The 12,156-nt window shown below is 39.8% G+C and overlaps 2 protein-coding genes and 1 pseudogene across 2 annotated transcripts; all 3 read right to left on the bottom strand.

Annotated features, from left to right (window-relative positions):
• Positions 1-580: 580 nt before the first annotated feature.
• LOC141770718 (olfactory receptor 11A1-like) lies at positions 581-1,795 on the bottom strand. Its single transcript, XM_074640563.1, has one exon. The coding sequence runs from the start codon at positions 1,661-1,663 to the stop codon at positions 698-700; it is 966 nt and encodes a 321-aa protein (XP_074496664.1). The 5' UTR covers positions 1,664-1,795; the 3' UTR covers positions 581-697.
• Positions 1,796-4,542: 2,747 nt separating this feature from the next.
• Positions 4,543-5,493, bottom strand: LOC141770879 (olfactory receptor 11A1-like). Its single transcript, XM_074640726.1, has one exon. The coding sequence runs from the start codon at positions 5,491-5,493 to the stop codon at positions 4,543-4,545; it is 951 nt and encodes a 316-aa protein (XP_074496827.1).
• Positions 5,494-7,455: 1,962 nt separating this feature from the next.
• LOC141770717 (olfactory receptor 11A1-like) lies at positions 7,456-8,376 on the bottom strand (annotated as a pseudogene).
• Between the last annotated feature and the right edge of the window lie 3,780 nt (positions 8,377-12,156).

Raw genomic sequence — 12,156 nt, 5'->3', positions numbered from 1 at the left:
TAATAGCCAGTGCTCAGCCCTGCAGGTCTCTCCATACTACAATAGCTGACACTTCTAAATATCTAACTACTCATTGATTGATTGATTTTTAATTCCTTTCTTCTTCTTCTTCTTCTTCTTATTATTATTATTATTATTATTATTATTATCATTTTTTTCTTTATTATTTTAAATTTATTGAATTAATTATTTAGTAGAGTTATTATTAATATTATTTCATCCTTTATTTTTATTTTTTATTTATTATGTTGGTTTGGTTTGTTCCGTGTCATGTCCGTGTCTGAGCTCCACCTTGTCTTCTTTTCGTGAGTATTTCTCCTCTTGTTCTCATCATTGTTGGACTACTTGTAAAGTGCACCAATTAAAAGAAAATAGACAGAGGATGAATACAAGTATATTCAGTATGAGAAATTTTATTTGTTTTTACAGTAAAGCATGTAAACATGTCCTGGTAGAAACCCCAAATACAACATGGAAATGAGAAGGATATATCCCCTTTAAATAAAGTGCAATTTAAAACTATACATATACTGTATATATATATATATATAGATATATAATTTCCCACTGAGTCCTGTCCTTTATGGGGTTAACTTTTGCCATATTTTGTTAAAGTTCATTACTGTAATTTGATTTGAATAAACCACATTATTCAGATGATCCAGTGACAGAAGGTCAGAAATGATTTACTGACTCTTTACGTCAACATCGGCTCTCTGTGACTAATCATCATTTTACAACAGAAGAGACGTTTACATGTATTTCGTATTTTGGACATTTGCATCCCGTATATGATCGGATTCAGAAGCGGTTGCAGTATCACAAAATACAGCGACAGAATGATCTGCATCGCTCTTGGTACGCCGCTCATATCAAACCTGCTCTGAAGTATCTCAAATAAACAGCCGAAGGAGAAGTTGAGCAGAGAGGCCAGGTGAGGTGTGCAGGTACTGACAGCTTTCTGTCTGGTCTGTTTACTACCAGAGAAACACACTCTGAGGATCCTCATGTAGGAGAACAGGATCGGAAGCAGAGGGACTAGAATAGAGAGAACAACACCGAACAATCCGTGGATGTTATTCACATGAGTGTCAGAACACGCCAGTTTAATAATGAGGTAGTTTCTGCAATACAGACTGTTGATGACGTTTCCACACAGAGTCAAACGGATGTTTAAGGATATATTGATGATGCATCTGACAAAAGAGTACAACCATATAACAACAATAAAGATAAACACCTTGTTAAATGTCCAGCGTGTGTTATACTGTAGAGGACAACAGATGGCCAGATATCGGTCGTAAGACATGACGGCTAAGTTACATAATTCTATATTTGCATAAGAGTACAGACAGAAGATCTGCAGGAAGCAGAGCGGAGCAGCAACAGTGTGAATGTCAGAGAGGATCTGAACCAGAAGGAATGGAAACAACCCTGTACTACCATACAGTTCATTTACAAACAGGCTGCACAGGAAAAGGTACATAGGTTCATGTAAGCTTCTGTTACTACAGATAACCACCACCAGAGATGTGTTGACAATAACAATAACAACGTATAACATTGCAGTTATTATAAAATAGAAATATCTCAAAGTCCCTACGTGCACATAAGCTTCAAGAATGAAATAAGATAAAGTTGAGGACGTTGAATTCAACATCATTCTTTAAAAACGGGAATTCTTAAAGCTTTGCTTCTCTTGTTTATACTCACAATAAACATGATTCAAGACCTCATATTGAAAAACAGTGACGCTGTAAAATCTCCGGCTGCTTCATCAGCCCGTTTCCTTGAATCTGACAAGCAGCTCACACACAGTTCAGTGTTGGTCGCCTGCTGCTGCTTTATACTCTTTAAATACACCAGAATACCAACAAGACACCTCCAGGTCATCTTCCTGGCCATGACGGCCAATCACAGCCCAGAATGACAACAGTTCAACCAGCGACACCAAACAGTTCAGAAGTAAAGAGACTGAACTCTGCTGCTGTTCTGACAGCAGCCGCTAGAGGGCGCTGCGGTAGCATCTCTGGTTCCGCCAGCTTCCTGCTAGCTGTGTGCGGCTTTAATAATGGAGATATTGGCTGTAATTCATCACTTTTATTATCTTCTAATAAGCCCATTATTCTTGGACTAAGCTGTATGCTGTAAGCCTGTACTGTGGTGGACGTATAAACGGCTCTGTCTTTATGATTTTTTTCTTGCAAATTTATGACTTTATATTCTTGCAAATTTCCAAGTTTGTTCTTGCAAATCTACAACTTTATAATCACAGAGAATATACACGTTTTCTTTCTCACAAATTTCAGATTCTTTTCTTGTAAATTTACAATGCACAACGTGATTGGTTGATGCCTTTATTCGCCGTGCGAAGGCTCAGATATCAATAGAGTGGTGCAGTGTAATGAGTCCTAAAACCCCAGAAATGAGTCAGCATGATCTCACTTCCTGTTCCCTCGTCTGGAGGTCAATGGGTTTTTAGTCAGATACGTTAGATCAGGGGTGTCAAACTCAATTTCATCCCGGACCACATCAGCATTATGGTTGCCCTCAAAGTGCCGGTTGTAACTGTAAGAATATATAATATATCTACTCTTTATCATATTACATATTGTTTTAGTAATAATACTGGTTTCCTCAGGAGGGTGTCTGGCGTCTCCTTTAGAGATAGGGTGAGAAGCTCAGTCATCCGTGAGGGACTCGGAGTAGAGCCGCTGCTCCTTTGCCCCCCCCCGCTCCCTCCCCCCACTGGACGCCTCCCTTGGGAGGTGTTCCAGGAACGACCAGCTGGGAGGAAGCCACGGGGAAGACCCAGGACTAGGTGGAGAGATTATATCTCCACACTGGCCTGGGAACGCCTCGGGATCCCCCAGTCAGAGCTGGTTAATGTGGCCCGGGAAAGGGAAGTTTGGTGTCCCCTGCTTGAGCTGCACCCCCGCAACCCGACCCAGATAAGATGTTGAAGATGGATGAGTGAGTGAGTCAGTAATAACTTAATTAATAACTAGCTCCGAAAGCAGAAGTCTAGGAAAAATTATTGCAAGCAGACATTCAAGTGTACAACTATTGTACAATTTATTTCAAAAATGAGTTCAGTAACAAAAACACATGCATGTGCATCGATATATATGCATGTACGTAGACACAGAAATACTGAATGTGGGCATACACACACACACACTCACATTTCTATGTGTTATTCTAACATAGATCCCAATCCCATGAATTTATGAGATTAAGAAACCCTCATCATTACTCATCCATCAAAGTGAATAATAAAGTTATTTTATTACCATCACACAAATATTATCAAGCACTATTTATTTCATTGACTTTGTTTAACTTTTTGGTCACAGTTGAGAGGTGCAGAACTATGGTACAACAATGTGACGGAGTAGCTGTCACTGACGGTGGGCAGCGCACACAAACACACGCGCACACACACACACACACACACACACACACCAACATTTCTCCGCTCCCTTCCTGATTCACTAAGGAGTTAAAACACCTCTCGACATATCCCTCTCCCCTAAACGGTTCTTCAGTAGTGCGACCAAGGGTGCACACTTGATTGTTCTGCTGTTTCCTGTACACATATATTCACACAAACATTATTCTTGGACATTTTGGCGACCACATCACTCTGCTAGAGCGCCGCTGCCAGAAACAGCTGATATTGAGACGCTACAGTGCGCAGGTAACAAAATCGAGATGCATTGTGGGACACATGTGCGTTAGACATTTTGTTCTACGATATAAAATACATCAGAAATAAACCACTGGTAAATTGTGAAGCCTTCAAGTGTCTTAAAAAAGACGATTTGTTAACGAGTGTCTAAATGAGACGACTAAACGTCATCACGCCGACTCGTCCTCCTTTACAGCCTCGCTGTGTTTATACTCACGCTCATGTGACCGTGGTGGAGTTGGCTTAAAGCCTAACGTTAGCGTTTTACATCTGGTGTTCATTAGTGGAGATTATCTTGATGAATAAAACGTGCCAGTATCATAAACATGTGTTTACCACAGAGAATCATTTCTGCAATAATCCAAAATACAATCGCATTGACTGTTAGTGGAGGGAATCAGGGAGATGATCACTTCCTGGTTGACCTACAGAAATACGTCTTCTCTGGAGCACCCTATATACTATCAATTTATATACTATATTTGCAAAAGCAAAAGCATTGAAAATGATTATGTGAATCTAAGTCACCACCAGCTGTATAAAAGCACCACCTTCTTTAATATCTTTTTCACTTGATGAAGTCAATTCAGCTTTAAAATAATTATACATGCATCGTTTAAATTAACACATTTTATTTCTTGTGTTTTAAAGATGTTTGCCCTTTTAATTAGAAGTATACATGTATATTGCTCTGTGTAAACACAACTTGTCTCTGGATTCATGACCACTGGGCATGTGGATATACAGTATATAATACATTATAATCACCAGTATAAACACTGTCACATTTTTTCCATTCAGCGGCATGTTTTTTTAATCAGAACATTTCAAGGCCACTTTTGTTATTACATCTACGTAGTATCTCTGCGACAGCCCAACATTTTATAACAGAGGACATGTTTACATGTATTCCGTATTTTTGTCATTTGCAATCCAAACATGAAAGGATTCAGAAGTGGCTGTATGATGAGAAAATACAGCGACAGAATAATCCGCATCACTCTGGGTACACCGGTCATATCAAACCTACTCTGAAGTATTTCAAAGCAGCAACCGAAGGAGAAGTTGAGCAGAGAGGCGAGGTGAGGTGTGCAGGTACTTACAGCTTTCTGTCTGGTCTGTTTACAGCCAGAAAAACACACTTTGAGGATCCTCATGTAGGAGAAGAGGATTGGGAGCAGAGGGGCTAAGATGGTGAGAACAATACCAAAAAGTCCATAATAGTTATTCACTTGAGTGTCAGAACACGCCAACTTAACAACAAGGTAGTTATGACAATACAAACTGTTAATGATGTTTCCACACATTGTCAAACGGATGTTTAAGAATAAAGTGATTAAGAATTTCACAAAAGAGTACAACCATAACACAACAATAAAGATAACCGCCTTGTTAAACGTCATACGTGTGTTATATTGTAGAGGATAACAGATGGCCAGATATCGGTCATAAGACATGACGGCTAAGTTTAGATACTCTACATGTGCGTATGTATACAAACAGAAAATCTGTAGGAAGCAGAGCGGAGCAGCAACAGTGTGAATATCAGAGAGGATCTGAACCAGAAGGAATGGAAAGAACCCTGTACTACCATTCAGTTCATTTACAAACAGGCTGCACAGGAAAAGGTACATAGGTTCATGTAAGCTTCTGTTATTACAGATAACCACAATGAGAAATATGTTGACAATAACAATAACAACGTACAACATTGCAGTTATCATAAAATACAAGTACCTCAAAGTTCCAACATGTATATAAGTGCTAAGAATGAAGTAAGATAAAGTTGAATTTATCATCATTCTAGTTTTAGGTGACAAAAACAAATTGTAAAAAGGTTTATTCTCATTTTTCAAAACTCATTTGTTCTGAACGACACAAGCAACATTTTCATATTTGCTGAGCTTCACAATTGTTTTCATTTAAAATGATCGAGCGCAAAAAACAAAACAAAGAAACAACTAAATAAGCAAATACTTACCATTTACTCCCCAAGCCTCACTGAATGTATAAATACATTTAAATTGATTTCTTTAAATGACACAGAAACATTCAGACACATAGCCCAGAATGTGTCGCCTGCTGCGTTTCAGACTGCTGCAGTAGCTAACGGGCTGCAATGATGTCTGCTGTTTATACCTCTCCATGAGAAGGACACGTCAACACAACAGTCCCACCTCAGTCATGTCACGTCAGCAGGGAATACTGTAATTAACCCTCGAACACACTTTGAGCTATTTTGCACACTTTAGTCAGTCAAAGGAACTAATGTCCTGATTTCAAAATTGTCGGATGACGGAGGAAGTTCAAAATCATCATCAAAAAAGTTAACAAAAATGTTAATAAATAAATATGAAAGGAAATCTTTGATCTTTGGGAGCTTCATTTAATTTGCAGTTATAGTTTATTTTATGTCTGTGTAAGCCCTGAATAGAGTTGAAATGCACACAGTCTAACAATGAATAGTTATTGCTAATATTATTAACAGCAGTAATAGTAGTACAAGCTGCAGTATTAGTGGCAGTAATGGTAGTCAGGTTGTATTATTAGTTAAATACCAGTATTAGTAGCAGCAGTCGCAAAGGTAGCACTGTTAGTGTTAGTTTTAGAAACAGTACCAGTACCGCCAGTAGTATTAGTAGTAGTAGTATTAGTGGCAGTAGTAGAACCCAGGAATCTTCGCTGCCCACCTTTAGACACATATACAAGGTGCTTGCATCCCAATAAGATCCATTGGGTTACCTACTTCCATGCACAACCAAGGTTTTGGAATACTGAGCGTGGTTAGGATGACCCTATCCAGCAGCAGGACCTACTGGAAAGATGGCAGACATGGAAAGTCGAGCTATGTGACCTGAACGAAGTGGAGATTCCTCGGTGCTACGACCCACCATACACCGACCCTGCTGCAATGACTACGGACCTCCATGTATTCTGTGATGCGTCAGAAGGAGCTTACAGGGCAGTTGCATACTTGCGGCCTATTGACGAACAAGGGCAGGTCATATGTCCATATGATGATGGACTTTCTGTTGGGTGTACAAAGTTACAACTGCTATAGCTTTGGTGGCGGCTGTGCGAAGGTCCCACAGTTGCTAGGCAGTTGCTAGAACACAGCCCCTGCAGACAAGACTAGGAAACCCCGCTTACTCACAGATTAAGACAGGTGGAGTGGTTGTCATCCTGCATTACCCAGTAAGAGGTTTGATAAAAAAAGTTGTTTGTGTTACATAATGTTGTATGGTCTAAGACCTGCTCTATATATAAAGCGCCTCGAGATAACTTCTGTTATGATTTGACGCTATATAAAAATAAATTGAATTGAATAATCAGCTCACCTTTCAGAAACAGCCTATTCCATCCTTATGTTAAGGGTGATGATGAAAGCACTAACTGGCTGCCTAACACAGAAAAACCTGTTATGTTTACGCAGTGCTTTTGCTTTGGCCTCCTGTGAATTAGCCACTAATCATGAGTTTTGTTATCAATATAACAATATAAGAGGTTGATGTCTGAAATGAATACAAGAAATACAATCAACTACTCAATATTTCCCTCTGAGTCCTCTTTGAGCTCATGTCATACTTTCCATGTTTTTAAAATTCACTGCTGGATCTATTTTATTTCATCATATGCCAAAATAATCCGTGTTGGGCTTTATTTTTTGCAAAATCAACACTTTAAAACGACATATTGTAAAATACTCACTGAAACTTTTGTTATAACATCCACATAGTATCTCTGCGACAGGCCAACATTTTACATCAGAGGACATGTTTACATGTATTCCATATTTTTGATATTTGCAATCCAAACATGAAAGGATTCATAAGTGGCTGCATGATGAGAAAATATAGCGACAGAATGATCTGCATCACTCTGGGTACACTGGTCATATTAAACCTACCCTAAATTATTTGAAATAAACACCCAAAAGAGTAGTTGAGCAGTGAAGCAAGGTGAGGTGTGCAGGTACTGACAGCTTTCTGTCTGGTCTGTTTAGAACCAGAAAAACACACTTTGAGAATTTTCATGTAAGAGTAAAGGATTGGAAGCATAGGGACTAAGATGGAGACAACAGTGCTAAAAAGTCCATAATAGTTATTTACTTTGATGTCAGAACACGCCAACTTAACAACAAGGTAGTTCTGACAATACAAACTGTTAATGATGTTTCCACAAAGTGTTAAACGGATGTTTAAGGATAAAGTGATTAAGAATCTCAAACAACAGTAAAACCAGACGACAATAATAAAGTAAAGTGCCTTGTTAAATGTCATACGTGTGTTATATTGTAGAGGATAACAGATAGCAAGATATCTGTCATAAGACATGACAGCTAAACTACAAATTTCTATATTTCCATATGAATAAACACAGAAGATCTGTATGAAACAGAGCAGAGCAGAAACAGTGTGGATGTCAGAGAGGATCTGAACCAGAAGGAATGGAAACAACCCTGTACTACCATACAGTTCATTTACAAACAGGCTGCACAGGAAAAGGTACATAGGTTCATGTAAGCTTCTGTTACTACAGATAACCACGATGAGAAATGTGTTGACAATAACAATAACAATGTACAACACTGCAGTTATCATAAAATACAAGTACTTTAAATTTACAACATGCACATAAGCTTCAAGAATGAAATAAGATAAAGTTGATGAAGTTGAATTCAACATTCTTTAAGGCAAAAAATGACAACTGAGTGCAAATTGTAAAAACCTCTCAAACAGGCTAAACTGAACATTAACTGCCCTCCCTAAATGAGTGTTTACCGACCTTTAAATCTGTAAATGAAATATGATCACGTCACAAACAGCTCTGTGCCAACTGTTGTGGTGCTGCAGTCACTTCTGTTAGCTGCAGAAACATCTGTTGCTTTATACCTTATCAGAACCAAAGAATCTAATAGGCCAGTCCCGTGTTATCGTCAGCATCAGGGACCATACCAGCCTTTCAAGGGGTCATTGAATCGACATTCAATGACCCCTCATCTGCTCATGGGTGATCAAATCAAATCAAATCAAATCAATTTATTTTTGTATAGCGTCAAATCACAACAGAAGTTATCTCAAGACGCTTTATATATAGAGCAGGTCTATGACCGTACACCAGAGTTTAGAGACCCAACAGGATCCACCAAGCGCACTGTGGCCAGGAACAACTCCCCGATTACTGGGAAGAAACCTGGAGCAGAACCGGGCGCAGGGCGGGCGGCCATCTGCCGAGACCGGCTGGGGGGATAGATAGATAGAAAGAGAGTGAGAGAGAGAGAGAGAGAGAGAGAGAGAGAGATAGAGAGAGAGATAGAGAGAGAGAGATCTAGAAGCAGCCACAATAGCAGTCTAGCAGCTGTAATAACTAATACAAGTAGGGCTGATAACACAAAACCAATAGTGGTGGATGGAAAGAGTGATAATACAACTATCGGAAAGCCAGCACTGTCCAGCATCTCTCCTCAGTACGTCCATGTGTGTTGGTGTGGGACGTCCCTGTGATCGATGCCCGTGCGTTGGTTCCTGCAGCATCAGCATGCTTGCTGGGAGCTCTTGATGTCTTTGGCAGTGATTGAGAAGTGTTATTCTCCAGGCTGCCACATTGTCATTAGGTGTTGGAAATCCCTCGTTAGCATTGGTAGTCCCTCGTACAGACGTAGTTAATTAGGGATGGTAGCAGTTGGTATCAAGCAGGCACCGACGCGGCAGCAGATGCAGCCACAATACCGGAGACCACCAAGATCCAGGTGAAACCCTGCTCCAAGTGTGCCCATGCTCCAGGTATAACCTCGCTCCAGGTGTGACCCCGCTCCACGGTTAGCTGCGAGACAAGGAGGCACAAGGACTCCCGGGAAGGAATGAAGTTAGTAACAACATGGACATGGGACATGAGTATATACAGAAGGAGAGGGGAGCTCAGTGTGTCATAGGAAGTTCCTTATGACAGTGTGTCATAGGAAGTCCCCCGGCAGTCTATGCCTATAGCAGCTTAAGTATAAGCGTTATCAAAGAGGAAAGTCTTTAGCCTACTCTTAAATGTAGAGACGGTGTCTGCCTCCCGGACTGAAACTGGGAGCTGGTTCCAGAGAAGAGGAGCTTGATAGCTGAAGGCTCTGGCTCCCATTCTACTTTTGGAGACTCTAGGAACCTCAAGTAACCCTGCATTCTGTGAGCGCAGTGCTCTAGTGGGGTAGTAGGGTACTATGAGCTCTTTAAGATATGATGGGGCCTGACCATTTAGCGCTTTGTAGGTGAGGAGGACGATTTTAAAATCTATTCTGGATTTTACAGGCAGCCAGTGCAGAGAAGCTAATACAGGCGTAATATGATCTCTTTTTCTAGTTCTAGTCAGTACACGTGCTGCAGCATTCTGGATCAACTGGAGAGTCTTAAGAGACTTATTGGAGCAGCCTGATAATAAGGAATTGCAGTAATCGAGTCTAGAGGTAACAGTTTTGAGACAGGATGTGTCTGATCTTCACAATGTTACGTAGATGAAAGAAGGCAGTCCGTGAGGTTTGTTTTATGTGAGAGTTAAAGGACATATCCTGGTCGAAGACAACTCCCAGATTCCTTACGGTGGTGCTGGAGGCCAGGGCAATGCCATCTAAAGTAACTATATCATTAGATAATTTGTTTCGGAGGTGCTCAGGGCCAAGTACAATAACTTCAGTTTTGTCTGAGTTTAACATCAGGAAATTGCAGGTCATCCAGGTTTTATGTCCTTAAGGCATGCTTTAAGTTTAGTTAACTGGTTTGTTTCGTCTGGCTTGATCGATAGATATAATTGGGTATCATCTGCATAACAATGAAAGTTTATGGAGTGTTTTCTAATAACATTGCCTAAGGGAAGCATATATAAGGTAAATAGAATTGGTCCAAGTACAGAACCCTGTGGAACTCCGTGACTAACTTTGGCGTGCATGGAGGACTCATCGTTGATATGTACAAACTGAGATCGATCTGATAAATAGGACTTAAACCAACTTAGTGCAGTTCCTTTAATGCCAATTAAATGTTCCAGTCTTTGTAATAGGATGTCATGGTCAATGGTGTCGAAAGCAGCACTGAGATCTAGCAAGACAAGTACAGAGACAAGTCCTTTGTCCGATGCCATTAGAAGGTCATTTGTAATTTTCACTAGTGCTGTCTCTGTGCTATGGTGCACTCTAAATCCTGACTGATAATCCTCCAATAAATGATTGTTCTGTAGAAAGTCACACAGCTGACTGGCAACTACTTTCTCGAGTATTTTGGAGGTAAAGGGAAGGTTAGATATAGGTCTATAGTTGGCTAGGACCTCAGGATCAAGAGTGGGCTTTTTAAGAAGAGGTTTAATTACAGATACTTTAAAGGACTGTGGTACATAGCCTGTTAGTAAAGACACATTGATCATATCCAGTAAAGAGGTGCTAACTAGAGGTAAAACGTCTTTAAGCAGTCTAGTTGGAATAGGGTCTAGGAGACAGGTAGATGATTTAGATGAGGAGATCAGTGAGGTTAATTTGTGGAGATCGATAGGAGAAAAGCAGTCTAAATATATATCAGGTTGTACAGCTGTTTCTAAGGTTCCTAAGTTTGAGGATAAATTGGTACCAGTTGACGGTAGGAGGTGATTAATTTAGTCTCTAATAGTTATGATTTTATCATTAAAGAAACTCATGAAGTCACTACTACTGAGGGTTGTAGGAATACATGGCTCAATAGAGCTGTGACTTTCTGTCAGCCTGGCTACAGTGCTGAATAGAAACCTAGGGTTGTTCTTATTTTTCTCTATTAATGATGAGTAGTGGGCTGCTCTGGCATCACAGAGAGCCTTCCTATATGTTTTAAGACTATCTTGCCAGACTAAATGAGATTCTTCCTGTTTGGTGGAACGCCATATCCTTTCCAGTTTCCTCGATGCTTGCTTTAATTTGCGTGTTTGAGGGTTATACCATGGAGCTGACTTCCTTTGTTTTACTAACTTCTTTTTTAGAGGGGCAACAGAATCAAGTGTGATTCGCAGTGAGTCTGTAGCACTATCTACAAGATGATCAATTTGGGTAGGGCTAAAGTTAGCATACGAGTCCTCTGTTATATTGAGACATGGTATTGAATTTAATGCTGATGGAATCACTTCCTTAAATTTAGCTACAACACTATCGGATAGACATCTAGTGTACACACTTTTATCTGATGGTGTATAGTCTAGTAATAAGAATTCAAAAGTGATTAAATAATGGTCTGATAAAAGAGAGTTCTGTGGAAAAACAATTAAATGTTCAATTTCAACGCCATATGACTTAACAAGGTCGAGGGTGTGGTTAAAGCGGTGAGTGGGTTTATGCACGTTCTGCGAGAAACCAATTGAATCTAATAAAGAGATAAACGCAGTACTGAGGCTATCATTATCAACGTCCACATGAATATTAAAATCACCTACTATAATGACTTTATCTGTTTTCAGGACTAAGCTTGATA

This window comes from Sebastes fasciatus, chromosome 7 (assembly GCF_043250625.1).
Source record: "Sebastes fasciatus isolate fSebFas1 chromosome 7, fSebFas1.pri, whole genome shotgun sequence".
NCBI classification, from domain to species: domain Eukaryota; kingdom Metazoa; phylum Chordata; class Actinopteri; order Perciformes; family Sebastidae; genus Sebastes; species Sebastes fasciatus.
Note: the sequence above shows the minus strand (reverse complement) of the source record. Positions and strands in the feature narration are given on the sequence as shown.

Coding starts and splice junctions, on each gene's coding strand:
- LOC141770879 (XM_074640726.1), bottom strand. CDS start 5,493: ATGATGATAAATTCAACTTTATCTTACTTCATTCTTAGCACTTATATA.
- LOC141770718 (XM_074640563.1), bottom strand. CDS start 1,663: ATGATGTTGAATTCAACGTCCTCAACTTTATCTTATTTCATTCTTGAA.